This window comes from Mobula birostris, chromosome 27, assembly GCF_030028105.1.
Source record: "Mobula birostris isolate sMobBir1 chromosome 27, sMobBir1.hap1, whole genome shotgun sequence".
Classification (NCBI taxonomy): domain Eukaryota; kingdom Metazoa; phylum Chordata; class Chondrichthyes; order Myliobatiformes; family Myliobatidae; genus Mobula; species Mobula birostris.
Genome location: NC_092396.1, coordinates 25,125,167 through 25,149,236, shown reverse-complemented (window position 1 = coordinate 25,149,236; position 24,070 = coordinate 25,125,167). Strand labels below are relative to the sequence as shown.

At 41.9% G+C, this 24,070-nt stretch overlaps 1 protein-coding gene across 1 annotated transcript in view; it reads right to left on the bottom strand.

Annotated features, from left to right (window-relative positions):
• Positions 1–842: 842 nt before the first annotated feature.
• padi2 (peptidyl arginine deiminase, type II) overlaps positions 843–24,070 on the bottom strand; it is a 41,374-nt gene continuing 18,146 nt past the window's right edge. Inside the window, exons 9-18 of the mRNA XM_072244894.1 lie at positions 21,489–21,592; positions 18,505–18,616; positions 15,503–15,610; positions 10,759–10,904; positions 9,482–9,629; positions 6,189–6,282; positions 4,002–4,078; positions 3,788–3,919; positions 2,534–2,792; positions 843–1,279 (exon numbers count right to left, since the gene is read on the bottom strand). Of these exons, the coding sequence (XP_072100995.1) occupies positions 2,559–2,792; positions 3,788–3,919; positions 4,002–4,078; positions 6,189–6,282; positions 9,482–9,629; positions 10,759–10,904; positions 15,503–15,610; positions 18,505–18,616; positions 21,489–21,592 (1,155 nt within the window). The 3' untranslated portion in view covers positions 843–1,279; positions 2,534–2,558. The remainder of the gene's footprint in view (positions 1,280–2,533; positions 2,793–3,787; positions 3,920–4,001; positions 4,079–6,188; positions 6,283–9,481; positions 9,630–10,758; positions 10,905–15,502; positions 15,611–18,504; positions 18,617–21,488; positions 21,593–24,070) is intronic.

Genomic DNA, 24,070 nt, shown 5'->3' with positions numbered 1-24,070 from the left:
GCATAAAGTCCTAACTCCAGCCAACATAGCTTTCTGGGTCATTGAGGCACGCAAGGCTCCAAACCACAACAAGACTGTAGTATTTTCTGTAAGATGTTAAAAGTATCTAGGGTACCTGATTTTTCAATAGCTTTTTGAAACACATTGTGGTTGGTAGGAATTCCTGTGGCCACCCCTTTGTTCCTTTTAAAATCCATATTGACAAGCTCCCAAAGCTATGTATGCTCTATTTGTTTCAGTAGGCTGTCAGCCACCTTGAGACCATGGATGATGAAAACTGAAAGCCAAAGTGTGCCTGTGCAGTCTGTGAAAGGACACTGAATCCAAAATTTTAAAGAGAATTTTATTTGCCAGCTTTGGGCTCAATGGTAGCTCTCACAATCCCTGAGCAAGAGCGAAGAAGAAAGATAATCTATTACTGTTCATGCAACTTGAGTGCATAGTTTAGCTTAACTTGTAGCAAAGGTAAAATAGAGAGCAAAAGCTTGGCAAGTGCAATTTTGATAAATGTCAGCAGGATTTATGGCAAGGCTGAACATTTCCAAGCAGGAAAATGGACAACCGCTGCTTCCTTATGTAACCCTCAGGCTCATCCAGCTAGCGTTCGTCTCAGGGAATCAGCCTTCGGCCCCGCCAAACTGGGTAATCACGTTTGTGTGGATGCTGTGTAATGTCACCCCAGTTACAAACCCCCACTGCAAAATATCAGACAGTACACCATATGCAATTAAATGATAGAACTTTATGAATCTCAATCTGACTATAGGGTTAGTAATGAAAATAAACAGAAACAAAAAGGGCCCAAGTCACAGTCAAAATCACTCAGAATTCATTCTTCCACCATCGGTCTCCTCCGAACGTCGCCAATCTTCGGACCCTCAGATCCCAGTCCACTCTGTCCAGTGGTCTACCAGCTCCCTCTGCACGCGTCTTCCCTCTTCATCTCTCCTCGACAAAATACCGCGAAAAACCCGGCTCCCAGACACACAAGAAAGAACATTTCCTCATTGGCTAATCCCTGCATTCCAAAGCCCCATTATCTCTAGCCATAACCCAAACATTGCTGCTACAGAGAAACCATTACCTCAGCGGTGAATATAACAGAGAAGCCATTACATTAGCCTCAGCAGTGAAACATTACAAAGAAGCCATTACACTTTTAAAAATTTTTCCAAAAATGCTTTGATTTGCTGAGCCACCAAACAATGTAAGTGAAGAAATCAATCTCTGTGAGATTGGGGTAATTGGTGAGATCAGCACAATTGTCCCTTCTGGTTGTCTGCAGAAAGAAAGGAGAAAAAGAATGAGAAAGATATGAGAACAGAAGGTGCAGTGTTGCAGAGAACTTCAAGAAAAGTGGATTTAAACCCATTACTGTAGTTTCTGTGATGTTAAAATTTGTTGGATTGGTAATGAAAAATGCTAGGGAGGGAAGTGTTAAATCAATTTCTAATGTTTCCACCCATGTTCATATTTTATTTCATCCATAGTAATCTTTTCCCCAGCTATGCAATGTGAATAGCAGAGTTACTCAGATGGACAAATCCACCAACTCATCACTTGGTGATTGCTTTATTTGCAGTGATCCCTCGTTCAACCATGTACTGAAAATAAATCAATTTTGTTAGTTAATATGACTTTCCTATTATCACCTCATGAACCATGGCCAGGGGTTGAAGGAAGGAAAAGCTGATACGCCCCAAATGGGGGATTGGAGTTGGTCAGCCATCAAGTGAGTGATTGAGTTGATTTAAGTTTCTGCAAGTTTTAGAAAGAGTTGGCATTGTAGAAATTGATTCTGAAAGACCATCATCTTCCTCCTCTGCTACAAACCTTTGTTACCAGACTGGAAATATTTTGTTTATAAAAGACATTTTAAGGATGGAAGATAGCAGTGATTTATGAAGTACAATATCCTTAATACATTCTAAAGAACACTGTCTTCTCTTTGGCCAGGAGTGTAGACCATTTTGTTCAAGGATTGCTCAAAAATTGATTCAAGGAACCAAAGACATATACATAAGTAGATTTTTAGCATGAACACTGTCCTCCAAGTGAATCAACAGGTCCAGAAAGTGTATTTGCCTCTCTAACCCCAGGGATGTATAGGTAGCATTTGTGAGGGTCTGAGCTGTCAATCATCAGTATGAAAGACTACCACTGCTATCTTAACAGCTTGAAGCTATTGGTTTTTGCAAAAATCTGGTACCAATTGCGTGGGATCATTAGAATTCTCTTGACCCAATGCCACTAGTTTACCGTGAGTGTAATTTTACTTTGGGTCGGCTCCAGTGAAGCACCTGGTACTGAGTGAAATGAGTAACAATTCCCACTTCCAGGTCAAATGATTCGATTCCCAGGTCGAGTATTGAGGAAACAAACTGGGTGAATGGGACAGCTTCGAAAATGGATCTGTGGCATCTTTCAAGGTCATGAGAAGAGATAAGCAGAGGTTCCAAATCAAAGAGTGGTGACCATTTCAGTAGGTCACACTTTATCAAAGCCCAAGATGAAAAATAAAACAAGACCTTACTCCTTGTGGATACTGCAGCTGCTGATTATATCTCCATGTTCCACCACTTTAAAGTAAATGGCTTCCGACGGACATTTGTGCCACAGTGAACTTCACCAAGGCGTATGTGGTAGGAGTCGAAATTATCAATAAAGGTGCAATCCAGGCCAAGTGGTTCCAGTGCCGAACGCACTGCAGATTCCAGTGGGCATTTTCCATTTATCAGCGGCCCAAACGGCTTTGGAATGCCTAGGAATTTGCCAATGACTATCATGTTCACCTGACCAGACACAAAAGAAATCCATATTACTCAGTTGTACAACCTTTAGACACAAATGATGATTAAAAAGATGAGCTGACGACCAAAGTGACAAAGTGATGGCTGATAAATGAGTGAAAGCAAAAATCACAAGAGAAACATTAGAGAATGATAGATTGGAAAATAATAATTGAGAATTATGCACAAGGGTTTAGAGAGTAGAGTGGACGGGAGGGGGACACAGAATTCACTACTCTTGTCCCCCAACATAGTGTGCAAAACAAGTGTAACATTAGGTTATGGACACAAAGCAGTGTGTTCTCGCAAAGCTTACAAATCCAAAGATTTACTCATCTCTTGAACTATAATCCCACATTATATTTATAATTTATCAGCTCATACAGAAGTATTGAGCGAAGATCAGGTGTTTCCCTGTGTAGGTAACATACTGATTACTCTTAAACAGCTTTAATCAGCTAATATGCAGATGGTGGGATTGAAGGTCCCATTCTTGTTAGTTGTCACTTAGCACGAAGAGAAGGGACTACAGATGCTGGTATCTAGAAGGTAAAGGAACAGAACCTTGGAAGAATTCAACCTGTCAAGTAGCATCTGTGGAAGTAAAAAGTGTATGTTGTCATTTTAGATTGAGACCCTGCATCAGCACTGAGTGGGATCACTGAATATTCCTACTTCAGGTAACCCACATCCTTGGTTGCTCTTCCTCTCACATTGGCTTTTCACCTAGTATTATTCTCCTGTTATTCTTATCTCCCACCTTCCTTCCTCCATGTGGTCCCATCATCTCCTCCTTATCTAGTTCTACCTATCTCCAGCCAGCTTCAATCCCACTCCCCACTCCTCCTCCTTGTACTGATATACACTGGCATTCGCTCCTGTTCCCTCTCAGTCCTGATGCAGGGCCTTGACTCAAAACATCTGCCTGTACCTTTTGCTTCCACAGATGCTGTTTGACCTGCTGCGTTCTTCCAGCGATCCGTTTTATTTTCACTTACCATATCTGGAAAGTAAGCTGCAACTTTTGTCAAGTAATTCAACTGATGAAACAAAACAGGAATATCAATGATATCTCCTTCATCCAATCCCAATTCCATCTTTAGCACATCTCTGTTCCAATTAATACATTGCTGAGAATAAAACAAAGAAAATTTTTAGTAATTATCTATCAACCTTATGCAATTACACCATTATAATGTTACGGTGACTCACCTGTACAAAAGCATTCATCTCGTGCAGCGTTTGATCGTTCAGGATTTCATTAATTTTGATTTGCTTCCCATCTTGTTCTAATTTGGAAAAACAAAGGCAATATTTTCATAACCAGATCTGTATTACCTTTTAGACAAGTCTGTAAGACTGCCAGTTCCATATGAACTGTTTTCCATCTTGCGAAGCTTGCCTGAGCTATCCTTGAGCTATCCATGCTTCTGTTTATCAGCTCTCAATGGAAAACCAACCCCTTAGCTCAAATTCCTGAATGTTGGCCCATCTGTGACTGCTGTCACTGCATCTGAGATCCTGTGCGGTGAAAGTCCCAAACTTGTTTTGTCCAAACATAGGAGATTAGTGGGCAAAATTAGAGCGCATGGTATTGGAGGCAGACTACTGACATGGATTGAAAATTGGCTGGCTGACAGAAAACAAAGAATAGCGATTAACGGCTCCCTTTCGGAATGGCAGGCGGTGACCAGTGGGGTACCGCAGGGTTCAGTGCTGGGACCACAGCTGTTTACAATATATATTAATGATTTAGATGAGGAAATTAAAAATAACATTAGCAAATTTGCCAATGACACAAAGCTGGGTGGCAGTGTGAAATGTGAGGAGGATGTTATGAGAATGCAGGGTGACTTGGACAGGCTAGGTGAGTGGGCAGATGCATGGCAGATACAGTTTAATGTGGATAAATGTGAGGTTACCCACTTTGGTGGTAAGAACGGGAAGGCAGATTATTATCTAAATGAAGTTAGGAAAAGGGGAAGCACAACGAGACCTAGGTGTTCTTGTACATCAGTCACTGAAAGCAAGCATGCAAGTACAGCAGGCAGTGAAGAAAGCAAATGGCATGCTGGCCTTCATAACAAGGGGAATTGAGTGTAAGAGCAAAGAGGTCCTTCTGCAGTTGTACAGGGCCCTGGTGAGACCACACCTGGAGTACTGTGTACAGTTTTGGTCTCCAAATTTGAGGAAGGACATTCTTGCTATTGAGGGAGTGCAGCGTAGGTTCACAAGGTTAGTTCCCGGGATGGCGGGACTGTCATATGTTGAAAGATTGGAGTGACTGGGCTTGTATACTCTGGAATTTAGAAGGCTGAGAGGGGATCTTATTGAAACATATAAGATTATTAAGGGATTGGACACGCTGGAGGCAGGAAGCATGTTCCCGCTGATGGGTGAGTCCAGAACCAGAGGCCACAGTTTAAGAATTAGAGGTAGGCCATTTAGAATGGAGTTGAAGAAAAACTTTTTCACCCAGAGGGTGGTGGATATATGGAATGCTCTGCCCCAGAAGGCTGTGGAGGCCAAGTCACTGGATGCTTTCAAGAAAGAGATGGATAGAGCTCTTAAAGATAGCGGAAGCAAAGGTTATGGGGATAAGGCAGGAACTGGATACTGATTGTGGATGATCAGCCATGATCACAGTGAATGGTGGTGCCGGCTCGAAGGGCCGAACAGCCTACTCCTGCACCTATTGTCTATCGTTCCTCTGCCCTTTGGGATTTCACTTTCACAACAGTGTTTGATATCATCACAATGGTTTATGCTTTATTCATGATAATTAGGAATACTTTCAAAGGTTAATGCATATTGATTTGTGCATTGAAAGAGAAACGTCAAAATTTTGGAACAGGAATAGATCATTTGGTATTGAAGCCTTTTCTGCTATTAAATGTGATCGTGGTTGATGTTCCATCTTTCTCCCCACAAGCATTGATCTCTCTGTACATTGCATGAACTTCCAGCTCCTCCTTGAATATGTTTAAGGATTTGACTTCTATGGCTTTCTGTGGCAACGAATTCCACAATTCACCACTCTCTGGGAGAAGTCTCCCGTGTTAATCTAAAATGACTTACCACTTTCCTGGGAATGGTGACCCCTCGCCTCAGGAACATCCTTCCTGCATCTAGTCTGTCCAATCCTGTTGAACTTTGTATGAGATCCCTTCTCAAATTTCTGAATGTCAGCAAATATAACCCAAATTGACTCAGTCTCTCATACATCAGTCCTGCCCTTCTGGGAATCTTTCTGGTAAAACTTTGCCGAATTCCCTCCACTAGAAGAACATCAGATTAGGGCTGGGAGTCTATACCTTTCTATTTTACTTTTTTGGTCTACAGAAAGATTTGAGATTTGCATGACTACGCATGTAATGCTACAATTAGGTAGAGACTCACTTTCAAACATCTGGGCTTCTCCATAACCTTCTTCCTTGAGCTTCTTAAACAGCCTGTAGCAAGAATCTGGACTGGCCAGTAGAAGCCTGAAACCCTACAAAATTGTGAAGAAAATATTAACATCCAAAGACTCTGCACAGAATCTTCGATTGATGCCCGACAGGATATAAAGGAGCAATTAATCAAAAAGGTAGCTGGAGTGAATTTTGATTGGGATTCTGATAAAGGAAAAGATACTCAAAATAGAAATGGAGATGTGGTGCAAAGAGATTCATGGGGCTTTGAATATGTCAGCAGGGATGATGGGTAGGTGTGATCCCTCTGGGAACCTATATTGGGGAATATTGACTTGCCAGATTTCGTAGCAATGGTGCAGGTATGGATGGATACTTTAAAATCAGAACCAGTCTCAACTCTACAGGTCGTGCAACATTTTCAAACCCTGTATGTGTAGCAGAATTTTACGCAAATTTTGTACTGATTCCTACATCACAGGCAACACAGCACAAAATCTGTTGGGTATTGCAATGTGTGGCATACTTGTGAAGAAATCAGACTGGATTCCAGATGTCCAGTGCATAATAGAATTAATTAATAAGATTCACTCATTTAATGCCTAAAAATGCTGCGTAGTGCAAAATAGTTTCTTGACTTCAATCTCTTTCAACAGCTTGGGAAATCTTGAAAGGGGGAACCATGAGGCTGGGGGGCTCCACCTCTTAATTAACTGAAATGTGGAAACATTCAGAGTTCGAAGTAATTTAAGCCCCTCTTCCAGTTGCCCTAGGTCTCGTGTTACTTTTTTTCAGTGAGTGTTTATTACATGGTTCTTGTTTCCATTGTTTCAGTGGTGCTGAGAATGAACTTCCAAGATGTTCTACCATAATGTTTGGTATTAAGTTCATTGTCATGAGCACAAGTACAGTAAGATATGGGTACAAGTTGAAAAAAAAACTTGCAGCAGCATCACAGACACAGATTCAGGACCCATAAAAAGTAGATTTATACAAATACAAGGCAGTGAAGACTGTGCAAAACAATAGTACAAAAAAGAGGTAGTCTTATTCAAGAAAGGGAGTAGGGATAGCCCAGGAAATTATAGACCAGTGAGTCTTACTTCAGTGGTTGGTAAGTTGATGGAGAAGATCCTGAGAGGCAGGATTTATGAATATTTGGAGAGGCATAATATGATTAGGAACAGTCAGCATGGCTTTGTCAAAGGCAGGTCATGCCTTACGAGCCTGATTGAATTTTTTGATGATGTGATTAAACACATTGATGAAGGTAGAGCAATAGAAGTAGTGTATATGGATTTTAGCAAGGCATTTGACAAGATACCCCATGCAAGGCTTATTGAGAAAGTAAGGAGGCATGGGATCCAAGCGGACATTGCTTTGTGGATCCAGAACTGGCTTGCCCACAGAAGGCAAAGAGTGGTTGTAGACAGGTCTTATTCTGCATGGAGGCCGGTGACCAGTGGTGTGCCTCAGGTATCTGTTCTGGGACCCCTACTCTTTGTGATTTTTATAAATGACCTGGATGAAGAAGTGGAGGGATGGGCCTGATGGGCCTTGGCTCTTGGCAGTGTGGAGGATCAGAGGGATCTTGGGGTCCAAGTCCATAAGACACTCAAAGCTGCTGTGCAGGTTGACTCTGTGGTTAAGAAGGCATATGGTGCATTGGCCTTCATCAATTGTGGGATTGAGTGTAATTGCTGAGAGGTAATGTTGCAGCTATATAGGACCCTGGTCAGACCCCACTGTGCTCAATTCTGTTTGCCTCACTACAGGAAGGATGTGAAAACCATAGAAAGGGTACAGAGGAGATTTACAAGGATGTTGCCTAGAGTGGGGAGCATGCCTTATGAGAATAGGTTGAGTGAACTTGGCCTTTTCTCCTTGGAGCAACGGAGGATGAGAGGTGACCTGATGGAGGTGTATAAGATGATGAGAGGCATTGATTGTGTGGATAGTCAGAGGCTTTTTCCCAGGGCTGAAATGGCTAGCAAGAGAGGGCATAGTTTTAAGGTGCTTGGACGTAGGTACAGAGGAGATGTCAGGGGCAAGTTGTTTTTTTTTAATGCAGAGAGTGGTGAGTGCGTGGAATGGGCGGCGGCAGCGGTGGTGGAGGTGGCAACGATAGGGTCTTTTAAGAGACTCCTGGATGAATGCATGGAGCTTAGAAAAATAAAGGGCTATGGGTAAGCCTAGGTAGTTCTAAGGTAAGGACATGTTCGGCACAGCTTTGTGGGCTGAGGGGCCTGTATTGTGCTGTAGGTTTTTTATGCTTCTGTGTAGTGTACCATCGCTGAGGTAAGATTAGGTTCATCAATGTGTAGCTGGGGGTGGGGGGGGATGAGAAACTGTTGTTTATTCCATTTAAGTTAATCAGGAAAACCTTTTCATTCCATTACCAACTCACCCCATCCAGAGTAATCTGCATTCCATTATTTAAATGATATAAACTAACTTTATTTTGTAAAATCCATTTACAGAGTGTGACGAAGGCCCATCACTGATTACGGACGGCACATGGCACACTCAGTAAAACACTCATTCCCAGCTGTAATAGTGACTGGGTCTGAAACAGAGCTGCAGCATAGAGCTGTCTCATATAAAGGCAGCAGCAACCTGCACCAGTGTGCTGATGGTGGAAGATACCATCTTTAATTGGATAATTGAGTTAATTAGCTTTTGGTTGGTCTGGGGAAGGGCTTAGCAGTTATAAGCCTCAGGTTAGCAAGGCTTTGGGTTTTTTTTCCTTCTGTGTTTAGTCTGAGGTTGGCTCTAATATATAGTATTTTCTTCCAGTTTTTTCTTGTTTTGAGGTAAATAAAAGTACCTCAATCTATTTTTGTGACTCAAGCCATCCTGTTATTTTTCTTAAACAGTTGACCCACAGTTTTTTGTGACACAGAGTGTGGGCATTAATGCAAATTTTGACATTTTTTGCCCATCTGGAAATGCCTTTTTAATCTAGATAGTTTGCCTGACTTTTCAAATGATAACTGAGTGTTGCTGGCACAATATGCCAGTCAGGGTAAGGAGAGCAGGCCTTCTTCACAAGATATTTCACAAACTGATAGTTCCATACTTACCACTGCAAATACTTAACTTTTAAAAATTTCCTTATAGATCATTTAATCTGTAATTTGCATTTCCCAATTCCCATTGTGGTATTTAGATGTAGTCCAAGGCTCAGTATTGTAACCAATCTGCTATTCTTCTCCTTAGGGCATTGCAAGTATGAATCCAACCCCAACCAGAGTCACTCAGTAGAACTGCATTGCTTACCTTTCTGTCAGGGGCTGGAACAAAGGTCATGAACTCATCCACATGACCTACAGCCAACCAGTCAGAGAACAGCACAATAGGAGACTGCACTTCCTGAGCAATCAAAAAGTCCTGAATGGCCTTTGATATCTTTCTCCCCTCAGAAGAACTGGAAAATAATTTTAAAATACATTTCACTTCTCACTGTCTATAACAGTACACATTAACACCAAAACTTATTTCTAGAAATTGGACCAATTCAGCCAGAGATCCAAGTTTCTTGAAACTTCACTGTGAATATATTTTGTAAGTGGGATACACTGCAGGCTCAATGTGCTGCTGATGGCAGTGGCAGGGTGCCAATCACGAAGGTGCTTTATCTCGGGGTGAACCTGAACTGTTTGAGTATCAGGCTTGTGCTCAAACTAGCACAGAATATTAGCAGTTCATTTGCTCTACTTCATACTTAGCAGTACACTGTTTAATTGTCTGGTCAGTAGTGTTACAGAATTTGATGTAATGCTCTTTATTGTTCGGTGGAGCTGGTCAGCTTCTGCCTTGTTGAAGATTTTCATTGTCTGGCACTTCTGTGAAGCACACATCAGCTGCCATTTATCCACCCAAGTCTGCTAGCTGAGCAGGTTTTGCATGTGAGCTTGACCTATTCCTTTGCTCAAGATTGATCATTGTGCAATTGCCAGCTTATATCTTCACTTCTGATGGACAATTTACACCTGTCTGATCCTCAACAGGTACCAGGATCTAACATGGTTAAGCCACGGAAAAAAAAAGTTCCTTTGCTTCCAAAGTAGATGTTTTATAGTCTGTTGTGGGCCAACTGCACCACGAAAAGATAGGTTTTGTTATATCCATGACACGCCAATGCTGCAGGGTCTTTGCCTGACATGTCAGGTTACGTCACAATTCTGGGTGCAAGCACCTTATAAGTGATTGCTTTTGAGAATTAGTGATATGAGAAAGCGGAGACAAAACAAACAGTGAGGTATATTGCTTCCTTTCACTAATCCAGCCATTCCTATTGTGGTCGCACTATTCCTTACGAGGGAGCAGGGAAGTTGCAGCTGGGGCGATTTCTCAGTGCCCTCTATGGGTTAGTTGTGTCTATCATTTGCTGTAAACACAGGACTAAAGTTCCCTGTTTTGAAAAAATTATTGAAACTTAACAACTAAGGAAAAGCTCTACGGTGAAGACAGTTAACATCTGAGAAATGTATCTTGAGAGATGGAGAAAAAACCCTTCACCTTGGCCCCCAACAAAATGAATGAAGTCACATTACTTGGGTAAACTGTTTCCAATGATTATCCTCCCCAGTGGATACTCCTTTCCGTTCACTGTCACTGGAGGGCTGACCTCCAGATTTCCAAAGCTGTTCAGACTGTTCCCCTCTTCACCTGCCACGTGTATGTATCCGAAATCTGAACCCTGATAAATTATACAAAAATGGCATAAATTTCAAATTTCATTGGAATTTAGGTTCTGATGAGAGTTAGTGCCTGTCAAGGAGAAAAATAACACCTTTCCCTCCACCACTGCGTTGCCATTAACTAATTAAGTGCACAAATGACAGCCTCAAATAGGAAACGTGAAGGCTGTGTGGAGATGAAAGTCATACATCAGTGCTGTTCAGGCAAGAAAATGTAAGTTTAGCATTATGCATTTGATAATCATTTACTCACTGCTGACATGATCAAGGACTCATTATCAAGTAATTGGAAGGTTCTCTCTTCCAGACACTTCACACATCCAACCTGAAATTCCACCAATGTCTCCTGCTTCACGTCACAGAGACCGGCATAAGCCCCGGCCTGATGGGCCACAAGACTCGGAACAGACTTTAACTCTTTAACTCCTGCTAACTTGCTCTGAGATCTTTGGAACATTAACTTCAGTCCTCTACCTCCTCTACCTCCCCCTTGTGTTCTCTGATTTCTCCCTTAAAAGAAAATTAAAAATGATGGCTATGCCTCACGTCGAAGGATACAGTTGAAGTCGGAAGTTTACATACACTTAGGTTGAAGCCATTAAAACTCACTGTTTAACCACTCCACAGATTTCGTATTAGCAAACTATAGTTTTGGCAAGACGTTGAGGACATCTGCTTTGTGCATGACACAAGTAATTTTTCCAACAATTGTTTACAGACAGATTATTTCACTTTTAATTGACTCTATCACAATTCCAGTGGGTCAGAAGTTTGCAAACAAAATCAAAAGAAATCAGCTAAGACCTCAGGAAAAAAAAATTGTGGACCTCCACAAGTCTGATTCATCCTTGGGAGCAATTTCCAAACGCCTGAAGGTACCGCGTTCATCTGTACAAACAACAGTATGCAAGTATAAACACCATGGGACCACGCAGCCGTCATACTGCTCAGGAAGGAGACGCATTCTGTCTCCTAGAGATGAATGTACTTTGGCATGAAAAGTGCAGATCAATCCCAGAACAATAGCAAAGGACCTTGTGAAGATGCTGGAGGAAACAGGTAGACAAGTATCTATATCCACAGTAAAACGAGTCCTATATCAACATAACCTGAAAGGCTGCTCAGCAAGGAAGAAGCCACTGCTCCAAAACCGCCATAAAAAAGCCAGACTACAGTTTGCAAGTGCACATGGGGACAAAGATCTTACTTTTTGGAGAAATGTCCTCTGGTCTGATGAATCAAAAATTGAACCGTTTGGCCGTAATGACCATCGTGCTGTTTGGAGGAAAAAGGGTGAGGCTTGCAAGCCGAAGAACACCATCCCAACCGTGAAGCATGGGGGTGGCAGTATCATGTTGTGGGGGTGCTTTGCTGCAGGAGGGACTGGTGCACTTCACAAAATAGATGGCATCATGAGGAAGGAAAATTATGTTGATATATTGAAGCAACATCTCAAGACATCAGCCGGAAGTTAAAGCTCAGTCGCAAATGGGTCTTCCAAATGGACAATGACCCCAAGCATACCTCCAAAGTTGTGGCAAAATTGCTTAAGGACAACAAAGTCAAGGGATTGGAGTGGCCACCACAAAGCCCTGACCTCAATCCAATAGAAAATTTGTGGGCAGAACTGAAAAAGCGTGTGCGAGCAAGGAGGCCTACAAACCTGACTCAGTTACACCAGTTCTGTCTGGAGGAATGGAGCAAAATTCCAGCAACTTACTGTGAGAAGCTTGCGGAAGGCTACCCAAAACGTCTGACCCAAGCTAAACCATTTAAAGACAATGCTACCAAATACTAACAAAGTGTATGTAAACTTCTAACCCACTGGGAAAGTGATGAAAGAAATAAAAGCTGAAATAATTCATTCTCTCTACTATTATTCTGACATTTCACATTCTTAAAATAAAGTAGTGATCCTAACTGACCTAAGACAGGGAATATTTTCTAGGATTAAATGTCAGGAATTGTGAAAAACTGAGTTTAAATGTATTTGGCTAAGATGTATGTAAACTTCTGACTTCAACTGTAGGTTGGCAGAGAACATTTATTGAGGATGACCAGGTGGAACAGGTGTGTGGTGCCATGAGACAAGGTTTAACTGAGAATGGGAATGAGTGCATGAGCAAGGAGGGTGGGTGCAGGTTAGATTTGCAATGCATTGGAATAGTTTTAGGAAAGCAGCAGTATTGTGATGATACACAGGTGTTGCTGTCAGTGTTTAAAGCCACACTTATTCTCCAATACACAGCTGGGTTTTACCAGGATCACTTCACTCCAGACCACTTGACTCCAGATTTCACAGCTTCGTGCAAAACAGGGACCAAAGAACGGATTCCAGAAGAGAAACGAGGGTGGTTGCTCCTTTAGCCAAAAGGCACAATCCTGAGGAAGACACTTCCATGGCTACTGTCATACCTTGTACAAGTGGAGGCTCTGGTTGATGAAGATCAATCATGCCAACCCAAGGACATCAGTGCTGAATTCCTCAGGACAATGACTTGTATCTAATCATCAGCAGCTCAGTCATCCTTCCACCATAAGATGAGGATGTGAATTTTTGCTGAAGATTTCCCAGTGCTCAATACCATCGTCAGTTTCACAACCATCGAACTAGACCCTCAATCATGCCCAAAGCTACATTCAAGCATGGATCAATAAGTTGTAACATCAAAAAGAGATGTCAAGCAATTACTGTTTCTATTAGGGGATGGCCTGACAATCTAAATTTGACTTTGAGGGGCATTTGTATGGTCTCATCCTATAACATTAACAATTGGCACTGGGGATGTGATAGGGTGAGGTGCCTAGAACCTCAATAGGACTTACTCAGGCAGAGAGTAGGTACTTTGCAATGAGTGACTTGCATCCTGCCATCCCTGAGCTGTTCTATCTCTACAAGGCATAAGTCAAGAGCAAGATTAATAGTTTCCGGTTGACTTAATTGGAACCTTGCCCACCTAGATGCAAATCCTAAACCTGGTAGGTTTACCACCAAAAAGGGGGTCGGGCACCTGGAGACCCCACCACTTGTATTTCTTGCTCCAAGCTGCACATATGACATGGAAGTACATCGCTATTTCATCATCATTGCTGGGTCTGAATTCTGGAACCCCCTATCAAACTGTGGGAGCACCTTCACCAGAAGGATTGGAGTCATTCAAGAAGAGGGGAGGGCTCTATTCTAACTTTCCAAGGGCAACAGAGGGGTACAATAAATGTTGTTACCAGCAATGTTCCCTCTAAGGTGTGTGCATGCACACCTTTTGCTACTAGCGCACAAAGGAATTTAAACTGTGCACAGAAGTTTGTCACCCTCTACCTCACTGGCATGTTTAGTATATTTCACGATCATACACAATCACATTTCCTTTTCTGGTTTCTGATGCGGACGGTGTTGACTACGCGGAGTTTGCAATGATTTGTCTGCAGGTTTTAGAGCTGGCTTATTTACGCTGTTTTTATTGAAGAAATTATTGATTCACTATGTCGAATTCCAAAGAAACAAAGGGTGCGAAGCACAAAAGAACTGCTAGTTAATTTAAAGCGGAATGGCTTAATGAAACAGTAGAAACTGCTACACCAAAAGCCCATGAGGTCAGGAACATGCATCTATGAGAAATATTTACGTACAATACAGAAAATGGTGTTACCTGCGTGTATCGTCACAATGCGAAAGTTGCTGGAGAAGTTGCAAGTGGGAAGAAGTGGGGTAATATTTGGAAACTTGGCTTTTTAAAGTGTTGTTTTAGCAAGCAAATCACATATGGATGGTGTGCAAAAGCTGCAGCGAGAAAATCCTTTATTACCTGCTACAAGCCTGCTACATATGTTTGGTGAGAGTGCAGATGAATGAGAGTGAAAACGATCAAACACAGAAGAGATCAAAGTTCTTATTGACAGTGTTTTGCTAGCTGTTAAAATGAATACCTCTATATGTAAAATTCAATGTGCACTTGTTGTCATCACTGGGCAAAAAATTGCACAGCACAAGATTTCTGTGCACACTGGTCATTACAAATTAGAGGGAACATTGGTTACCAGGTCCTGAAAAATGAATTTGAGAAAAGGAAGAAAGATTTTTTCTGTGAATTTTACCTCTCTGCTGTAACTAGCATTAAAATGAAATCGTTACTGGAAGTCTCAGCTCCTCAGCGCTGTGTATTGAACCTACTTCATTCATCAATAACTTACCAATGGTGAAGCACACTTTGATAATTCTTGAAGATCAACAATGAAAGGTTTGTCCACAGCTCTCGGTAGTAAAAGTGGGCAGACATCACTAAACTAAGCAGCCTTCGAGCGCAGAGTGTAGGCCTTCATCACCCATTTTCTGGCCTTGGCACAGTGAAGGACAGACCTCCAACTCCTCCACATTCCTGCCCCTAAACCCTAATATGACCCCTAACTCCCCCACATCACTGTCCCTAAGACCTAACCTGGACCCTAGCACCCCTTTCTGTCCCCAAAACCACTTAAAATAAGCACCTAATTCTGAACCAATGAAGATCACAGCCCGGCGCCATCTTGACCGGAAGTGCAAAGGGGGAGTGAGCAGACAGAAGGAATGCATTCTCGAGTCCCAAATATTATTCCTCACCAGGAGGTATTTGTAGGCATAATCCTTTAGTCCCCTGTCTCGAGGAGAGTCCAACACCACGTTCAGGAACTTGCAAGGAGCCTCTGAGTAACCAAATTCAATTTCATCCTGAGGGAAAAGAATATATTCAGCATGACTACTCCTCAGAAAGATACAGAGTCAAATGCCATACACTGTAAAAGAGAACCATAACAGTGAAGCAACATGGATAAAAATGTGCAGACAGCAACTAGATTCCATTGAGCACTACACAAGCGAATGGGTAAATAGGATTAAACTTGGGTAAACTTAAGATTGAGAATGGAGTGTCCTTCAGTGTTTTTCTGGCACCATCAGCATATCATCCCTTCTCCTGACATACAGTATTTCCCCACTGGACCACACTATGGCATCAGCTTGTTGTACTCTCAAAAGGTCTATAGTATTAAACTTGCTTATAAAACCATTATGCAACATTCAGATATTATTTGCCCCATGTTACCTGAGCTGGCTTTCAATCATTCTATTTACTTAGTCCGAGGTAGGCTGCCCACGACTAAACTTGACACTCCTGCACTCTGGCTAGAAAACAAGTTTCAGTTGATACATTTTAAAACCCCTGTCCATTGGGGAGAAAATGATTTCCGAACCCTATGAAGTCTCTACCCAGAAATCTTCCCATTCCATCACCGGGCGTACAGATTCTATTCAGTGCTAGTGATTGTCAAGTCAGTTGCACTGAATAGAATCAGATTTATTAGTACAGACTTGTACGACAGAGGATAGATAAGAACAGAAAACTTTGTCTACATGGACCTTAGTGAGGCTTTTAATAATGTCCTGCATGGTAAGCTGGTTCGTAAAATTAATTCAGATGGGGTCAAATGTGAGATAACCACTGGATACAAAGTTAACTCGGAAGGATCCAGAAGGTGGTAGTAAAAAGTTGTTACTTGTATACAGGGATCAGTGATGAGCTGCTTATGAAGGATTTGATTGAAAATGTAAGAGGCATATTTATTAAGCTTGATGCCAAAATGGGGGTGTGGTGGACAATGAAGAATGGGATCTAGATTAACTGGGGAAGTGGGCCAAGGAACTAGCAGTGGGAAAGTAACTCATACAAGTGCGAACTGTTGCATTTTGAGACGTTAAACCAGGTTAAGTTGCAGAGCAAGTGGGAGGGACCCGGAGAGTATCATAAAACAAAGATGCTTATGATGTAGTTTATGTAGCTTATGATGAAGTATGTAGTTTACTGAAAGAAGCATCTGGGTAGACAAGTGGCAAAGTAGGCATGTTTGCCTTTATCAGATAGGACACTGAATTCTGAAGAGGTGGAAAATCATGTAATAGCTGTACAAGACATTGGTGAGATTGCAGATGGAATATTGTATGCAGTTCAGGCTGCTAACTAATGGAAGGATCTAATTAAGTTAGAGAAAGTAGAGAAAAGATTCAAGGATTGTTTTCAGGGACGGGATGGCTTAAGTAATAAGGAGGCACTAGATCAGGGGTTCGCAACCTTTTTTATGCCATGACCCCAGACCCCAGCCCTGCATTGGATAGACTGGGAGTCTCTTCCTTGGAGCAAATGAGGCTGAGATGTGACCTTCCAGTAGTAGTCAGCTGTCAATCCCAGGGGATCGTGGGTTTGCGCCTCTGGTGGACTGTGTCCTCTTTAGGGTGCAAGTCTGGGCGGGAAGATTTGAAGAACCGGCTGTTACCCATGCAGTGGGATCCCCCCTCTCCACATCACTGACGTAGTCCAAGGGAAGGGCAAGTGGAAACATAGCTTGGCACCAGTGTTGTCGCAGAGGTTGCCAGAGTGTACTTGTAAACAACATCAAACAGCCTTAGGAAACCTGGCTCCGGATTTCTTCCTCGGGGTTTACTCCTGAAGCCTTTCCCATGGATGGGTACGGCCACAAGGCAGTGGAGGCTTAAAAGCAGAGTTTCCTTCTCCTAGGTGGTCTGCCGTCCAATGCTGACGAGCCCCACCTGCCCGAAGAGGTTCATAATATTGAGGGGCATAGATATGATGGATTCTTACAGTCTTTCTCCCAGGGTAGATGAGTATAAACTAGAGGGTGTAGGTTTAAAGTGAGAGAAAAGAGACTTAAAAGGGACCTGAGGGGAAAGTTTAGTGTTCAGAAGTTGGTGGGTATATGGAACAAGCTGCCAGAGGAAATGGTAGAGGTGGGTATTATATAGGCATCCGTTAGTCTCATGAGACCATGGATTTGTGCCTTGGAAGGTTTCCAGGGCGCAGGCCTGGGCAAGGTTGTATGGAAGACCAGCAGCTGCCCATGCTGCAAGTCTCCCCTCTCCACACTACCGATGTTGTCCAAGGGAAGGGCATTAGGACCCATACAGCTTGGCACCAGTGTCATCGCAGAGCAATGTGTGGTTAAGTGCCTTGCTCAAGGACACACACGCCTCCTCAGCCAAGGCTCGAATTAACGACCTTCAATTCACTAGACGAACACCTTAACCACTTGGCCACGTGCCAACACAAATAGCTGCAGCTTTTAAAAGACATTTGCACAGATGTATGAATAGGAAAGGTTTAGAGGGAAATGACTGGCCGTAGTGACTAACTTTGGTTGGTGATGACAAGTTGAGCCAGAGGGCTTGTTCCACGCTGCATAGCTCTGGCTTCTGGTCTTGTGACCTAGTCTGCTCTGAGAAAAAGCGAATCTCCTTTGTCACACAGTAAGTTTGTTTAGAGAATGTTTGGTATTCCTTGATATTAAGAATGAAGTACAGAAGCAGAAGATTAACCAGACCAGAATGAGGTGATAACAGCATAACAGACAGCTTCCTTCCATATTTTGCCTTATCTCCGTATTGCTTAATTCACCTAGTCTCCAGGAATGTGTATCCTTCACTGGGTATTGCTGACTTCTGCATGCAGGCGACTAACTTGACGCGATAATATAGTGTCTCCATCTGTGGAGATGAATATTACTGTTGTTTTGTTGATGCTCATTGTTGGTGTGGACTGAAATTCACTGTCTTACCTGAATCCAGAGATCTGACATGTTCTGGCTTTCAGGACAAACTGTTAGCTTGTACTGTGCCTTTTCCACAAATCCTCTGAATTCTTCCAGGAATTTTACATTATATTTTACACTGTGGGGGAGAAAAGTAGATTCAGAATAGTGAATCTGATAACTTAGACATTACTGAGATCTTCTAAGCTCAAAGAATTATGTTCCAATTCAGTGCGACCAACTCATGCTTTCACCTTGTCAAAGTACCATTTTAATAAATCTATTCAGGGTGGTTCAACGTACTCCCTCTTCAAGAGGTGCGTGCTCAGAAAGACCATCTTCCAGTAAGATGGTGATGCATTTGCACACAGTGGCCTCTCGGGGGGCAACCAAAGGTGCTTTTTTACTTGGATAAATGTATTTTTTTATGATCGTGAGACAATTCTACTCCAAGAACTTTAGGTACTGCAGGACTTCTCCGTCAGCGAGCTGCTCGTTGATTGGAGTAGCTGGGCTGATGTCGGCAGCAGAGCCGGCTGGGCTGTTGGGAGAAGAGCCAGCTGGGATGTTGAAGGAGGTGACCTGGTGGCAGGTTGTGTCGCTGCCCGCCACTCAAAGGCAGCGGAATTGGTGCGCGAAGGCGGTGTGCAGCATAACCATGGGAGATGGTCTCCGACATTTCTCCTGCAATCAGAAGACACTGTTGGACAGTGATTATGTGAGTTACCACAGGCCTATCACCGTAGTCTAGTGGTGTGACAGACATCGTGGAAGCTGTGTAGCCTCTGTGGTAGCAAGGACTAGGCCTCAAGCCGTGGGCTTGCCTACTGCTGCAGACCAGGTGAGAAAACGCCAGAGGCGGTGGAGCGTGGCGTCCGCACTTGGCAGGGGACTGGCCTCTCCCATTGATGCTGCCCTCCCACGTTTGATCAGTGGAATGACAGGCTGGACTGCATGTATCTGCACACTGCCGGTAGACTGTACCATCAATTGCGGGACATGTCGTTGAGGGTCTTTGACTACATGTATGATTTTTTTTCACGTGAATATGCTTCCTTACTCGCTATTTTGTTAGCTTTGTACCTTGGCCCCAGGGGAACTGTATTTCCTTCGCTGTATCTATTATGGTTCAATGATAATTAAACTTGATTTGATTTGATTTCCTCCAGAACAAGTCTGACCAACATAGCACAACTGCATTCCAGCATTCCGCAACCTTACAGACATTGAAACATAGGTTTTTAAAATGCTCTGCTCTCTAGCTCTTAGGGACTATAAAACAGATAGCTTCACATTCTCAAACTGAACTCCATCTCACACACTTATTCTATATGGTTTTCTATTTCTTCATCTATAACTAAATTGGGAAATCTGAACCCCCAGTAATAACTTAACTACTCCTTGTAAATATCCATTAGGCTTGACTTGCAGATTCTCCAATAGCGACTAAGACAATTTTACAACTCCTATGACATGTTGAACATTTCAAACCATTTTACAAGAGCATATTAAATTAAACTTGACTCCAAGCCAGAAAGGATATCACAGCAAATGACCAAAACCATATATTTAAAACCAGATCCTTCCAAATCCCAGTAATCTTAGTTTTAATAATATAATGGTTTTGATTTTTCAAAAAAACATTTAGCATTTTTGATTAAAAATGCCATATAACTAGTTTCTTTCCTGTGATATTCACTCTGCCAAATCTAGTTAAATCTTGCGGTGTCATTCAGTCACATACTTCAGAACAGCCAGAAGACATCATAAAATCAGCCAACAAAGAGCACAGTTACAAGGCAGAATGATTCAGTTTCTGCTGTTGCTGTAGATTTCTTCTTTGGAAACAAAACTGCTGGAAATTCAATTCAGTTGAAATTCAGCTTCAAACTCTGGTCTGCAATGTGACAATAATCATTTATGGGTCATTCTGCAGCACTTGGAAAATTTTACTGGGCAATTTCCTCTCAATCATGCTAGCATCTTTATGTGATTTTTATTTTTTCATTGGAGACCCTAACCCCCATAAAATTCTCAGTTTGGACTAAACGTGGAAACTTGGACCACATTATTCCAGGGGAACCGCTGCCATGTATTCTCAGGACAATGTGACCTTCACACCACATGTCCTTGAATCTCACGTTTTGCACTGAAATGGTTCCTTCAAAACCCACTCACCCCATGAGGTGCACACCCCTCCCTCCAATTCCCCAACCTTCCAGCAACCCTAACCCCTTCTTCCTACCAGCCCTGATTCCCAAACCGTACCGAATCCCTCTCCACTCTTCCCATTTCCCTGAGAAATGTGGACCTCTTTCTCTATCTCCTGACCCCAAGTAATTTGCTGACCCTCACCATTCCACTAATCATCCATGTTTGACAAACGTAAAAAGTTAGACTGACACACAAATGAAAGGTGAGGAATGCTGCAATGGCAGCGGGATTTTCTGTTGAGTTGTTTAACCTTGGCTCTCAGGATGATATAAATAAGAAAAATCTCACTATTTCAAAAAGGCCAAGAGCTATACTCAGTCTCTTGGCAAATTTATATTCTTCGAACAATACAAATATTTTGAAAATAATTATTAAATAATTGTATGTGGGAGTTAGCTAAGCATATACTTTCTCCCATGGGACAGACTAAACCAATATTTTTGATTTTAAAAACTGTTTAGCATTTTTGATTAAAAATACCGAACAGCTAGTTTCTTTACATTATATTCATTCTGCTATATCTAGTCTAAATCTTGCAGTGTCATTCAGTCACAGACTTCAAAACAGCTAGAAGGCATCATAAAATCAGCCAGCAAATAGTACATTTACAAGGCAGAATAATTAGGTTTCTGCTATTGCTGTAGATTTTTGCGATTAAGTGATCCCTTATGATTAACTCAGCCAGCTTAAGTAGCTGGATGACTAGGTGAAGTCAGTGCAATGTTAACAAAATTTCCCCCAGGATCAATAAAGTATGACTATGACTATGAATATAACTATAAGGAACATCATCCTACCTGCACACAAATACTTCTGCAGGACACAGAGTATTAGGAGTCATAATCCATGGAGCCAAACAAAATATGACTTGTTCAGTGAAAATGGGAATGTCTTGGTGAAGCTGAAGAGAAGGAAATAGTGTTAGGTAATGACTGAAATACTTCTATTGATATTTCATTATCAACATTAAATTCTGTTGCTTTGCCATTAATCTAGAATCATTGCCTTAGAAAGTAGGAGGGAAAAACTCCAAGGAGTGGAGAGAGATAGGTAGGACAAAGGAATTGTCTGTAATAGGATGAGCCCAGGATTGGCAATTGGATAAGTCAGGATCAATGGATCAACAGCGGGAGTAAGAGAGTACTAATACAAAGCTGCAAAATTCAAGGCTGTTGGGAATGGACAGTGTCAGGCTTTGCTAATGGGGCAACCAAAACCGACAACTTCCAGCAGTAATTGCAGTTCTGATACAGATAAAGGAAGTGAGATGCATGAAGTTGTACAATCCAATATTGATAGAGAAATGTCAGCTTGTTGCATTCTGACAATGGAATTCAGGCCACTGACTTTGAATAAGTTTGAAAAGGAGAAAATGCGCTAATGTCACGAAATAGTTTGTTTATCAAATGTGGCCACGGATGAAATGCAGGAAAAATATTTTGAAGGAAGACTAAACGATACAAAAGATATATCTGGTAATAAACACTTCTGCACAGAAACTGGCCCTTCAGCCCATCTATTCCATGACAAAATATTATTCTGCCTAGTCTCATTCACCTGCACCCAGACCATAACCCTTCATTACTCCTCCCATCCACGAACTTATCTAAGCTTCTCTTAAATGTTGAAATTGAACGCACATCCACCACTTCCACTGGCAGATCATTCCACACTCTCACCACCCTCCGAGCGAAGATGTTCCCCCTTCATGTTCACCATAAACATCTTACCTGTCACCCTAAACACATGACCTCCTGTTCTAGTCTTACCCAACATCAGTGAAAACAATCTGCTGGCATTTACCCTATGTATACCTCTCAGAATTTTGTACACCCCTATCAAATCTCTCCTCATTCTCCTGCTTTCTAGGGAACAAACTCCCAACCTGTTCAACCTTTCCCTATAACTCAGGTCCTCAAGTCCCAGCAACAATATCGTAAATTTTCTCTGTACTCTTTCAATTTTATTGATACCTATCCTGTAGGTGGAGGATATCAAATACTCCAAATTAGGCCTCACCAATGTCTTCTACAACTTCAACAGAACATCACAACTCCTGTAGTCAATACTTCCGTTTTATGAAGTTTAATGTGACAAAATTTTCTTTTCAACCCTATCTACCTGTGGTGTTTTTTTTGTATTTTTGACCTTACATAATTAACATCAGGGAAGTTAGGAAGACACAAACAGACAAACATCTTGGACAGGAAAAGACGTGTTGGTCCAGTCTGACCTGTGTGGGCCAGAAGGTCCTGTGACTGTGTAGTATCTCTAAATAAAATAAACAAGTAGGTCAAGGATCAGTGGAGTTCTGGCTTTCTTCTGCTCGTACTTTACCAGGAGCAGGTTAAAAGGGAAATGCGCAGAGAGGTGGATCGACACAGGGTGTTAGGAGACTCATCTTGTCATACATGCCTAGAACAATTTAAGAAAATGAAGAGCAATCCATTTGGCTGATTTACAGATTACTGAGGGTGGGTGGGTGTAGTATTTACTATGATTCAATAAAAGTGGGCAGAAATCATGATTAAACATGAGGCAACACGCTTATTTCATGATAAAGTAGAAGACTCTATTAAGTTGGAAATCATAAAATCGGAGCTGCACAGTACAGAAACGAGCCGTGGCCCATTACGTTCATGCCGATCGTTTTGCTCACTTACACTAATCCTATTAGCTCAAATTAGAACAATGACCTTCAATGCCTTGCCTTTTTACAAACGGTAAATATCTGTCTCAATACCTCTTAAATGTAGCAATTATATCTGATTCTACCATCTCTTCTAGCTGAGTTCAGATATCAACCACCTTTTTGTTTTCTTTAAAGAGTTCCTCCTCAGATCCGCATTGAAGCTCCTTCCTCTCATCTTAAACCTACATCCTCTTGTTGTGATACATCTATCATGGGAAAAAGATTTTGATTATCTACCCTATCTATGCCTCTCAGATTCCTCTGTTCCAGGGAAAACAAGCCCAGCCTATCCAATCTCTCCCCATAACTTTACAAAGTTGAAAGTAAATTTATTACCAAAATACATTTATGTCTCCATATATAACCCCGAGATTCATCTTCCTGTGGATCCTCCAATCCCAGCAATAAATAACCATGGTAAATCTCCTCTACATTCTCTAAAGTGCAAACATATCTTCCTAAAATGCAGCGACCAGATCTGCACATAGCACTCCAAGTATTGCCTAGCCAGTATTTGGTAAATATATAATGTCACAACACTACTGGGCTATGAAATCCAGCGTGCCATATGCCTCTTTAAGATTCAAGGCAGCTACAAATTGCAGTGTACAGTGATTCAACAGCCTGAACCCAACATTGCATCATTTGCACCAATTTCATCAGTCACAGAACATATTTTGAAGGTCA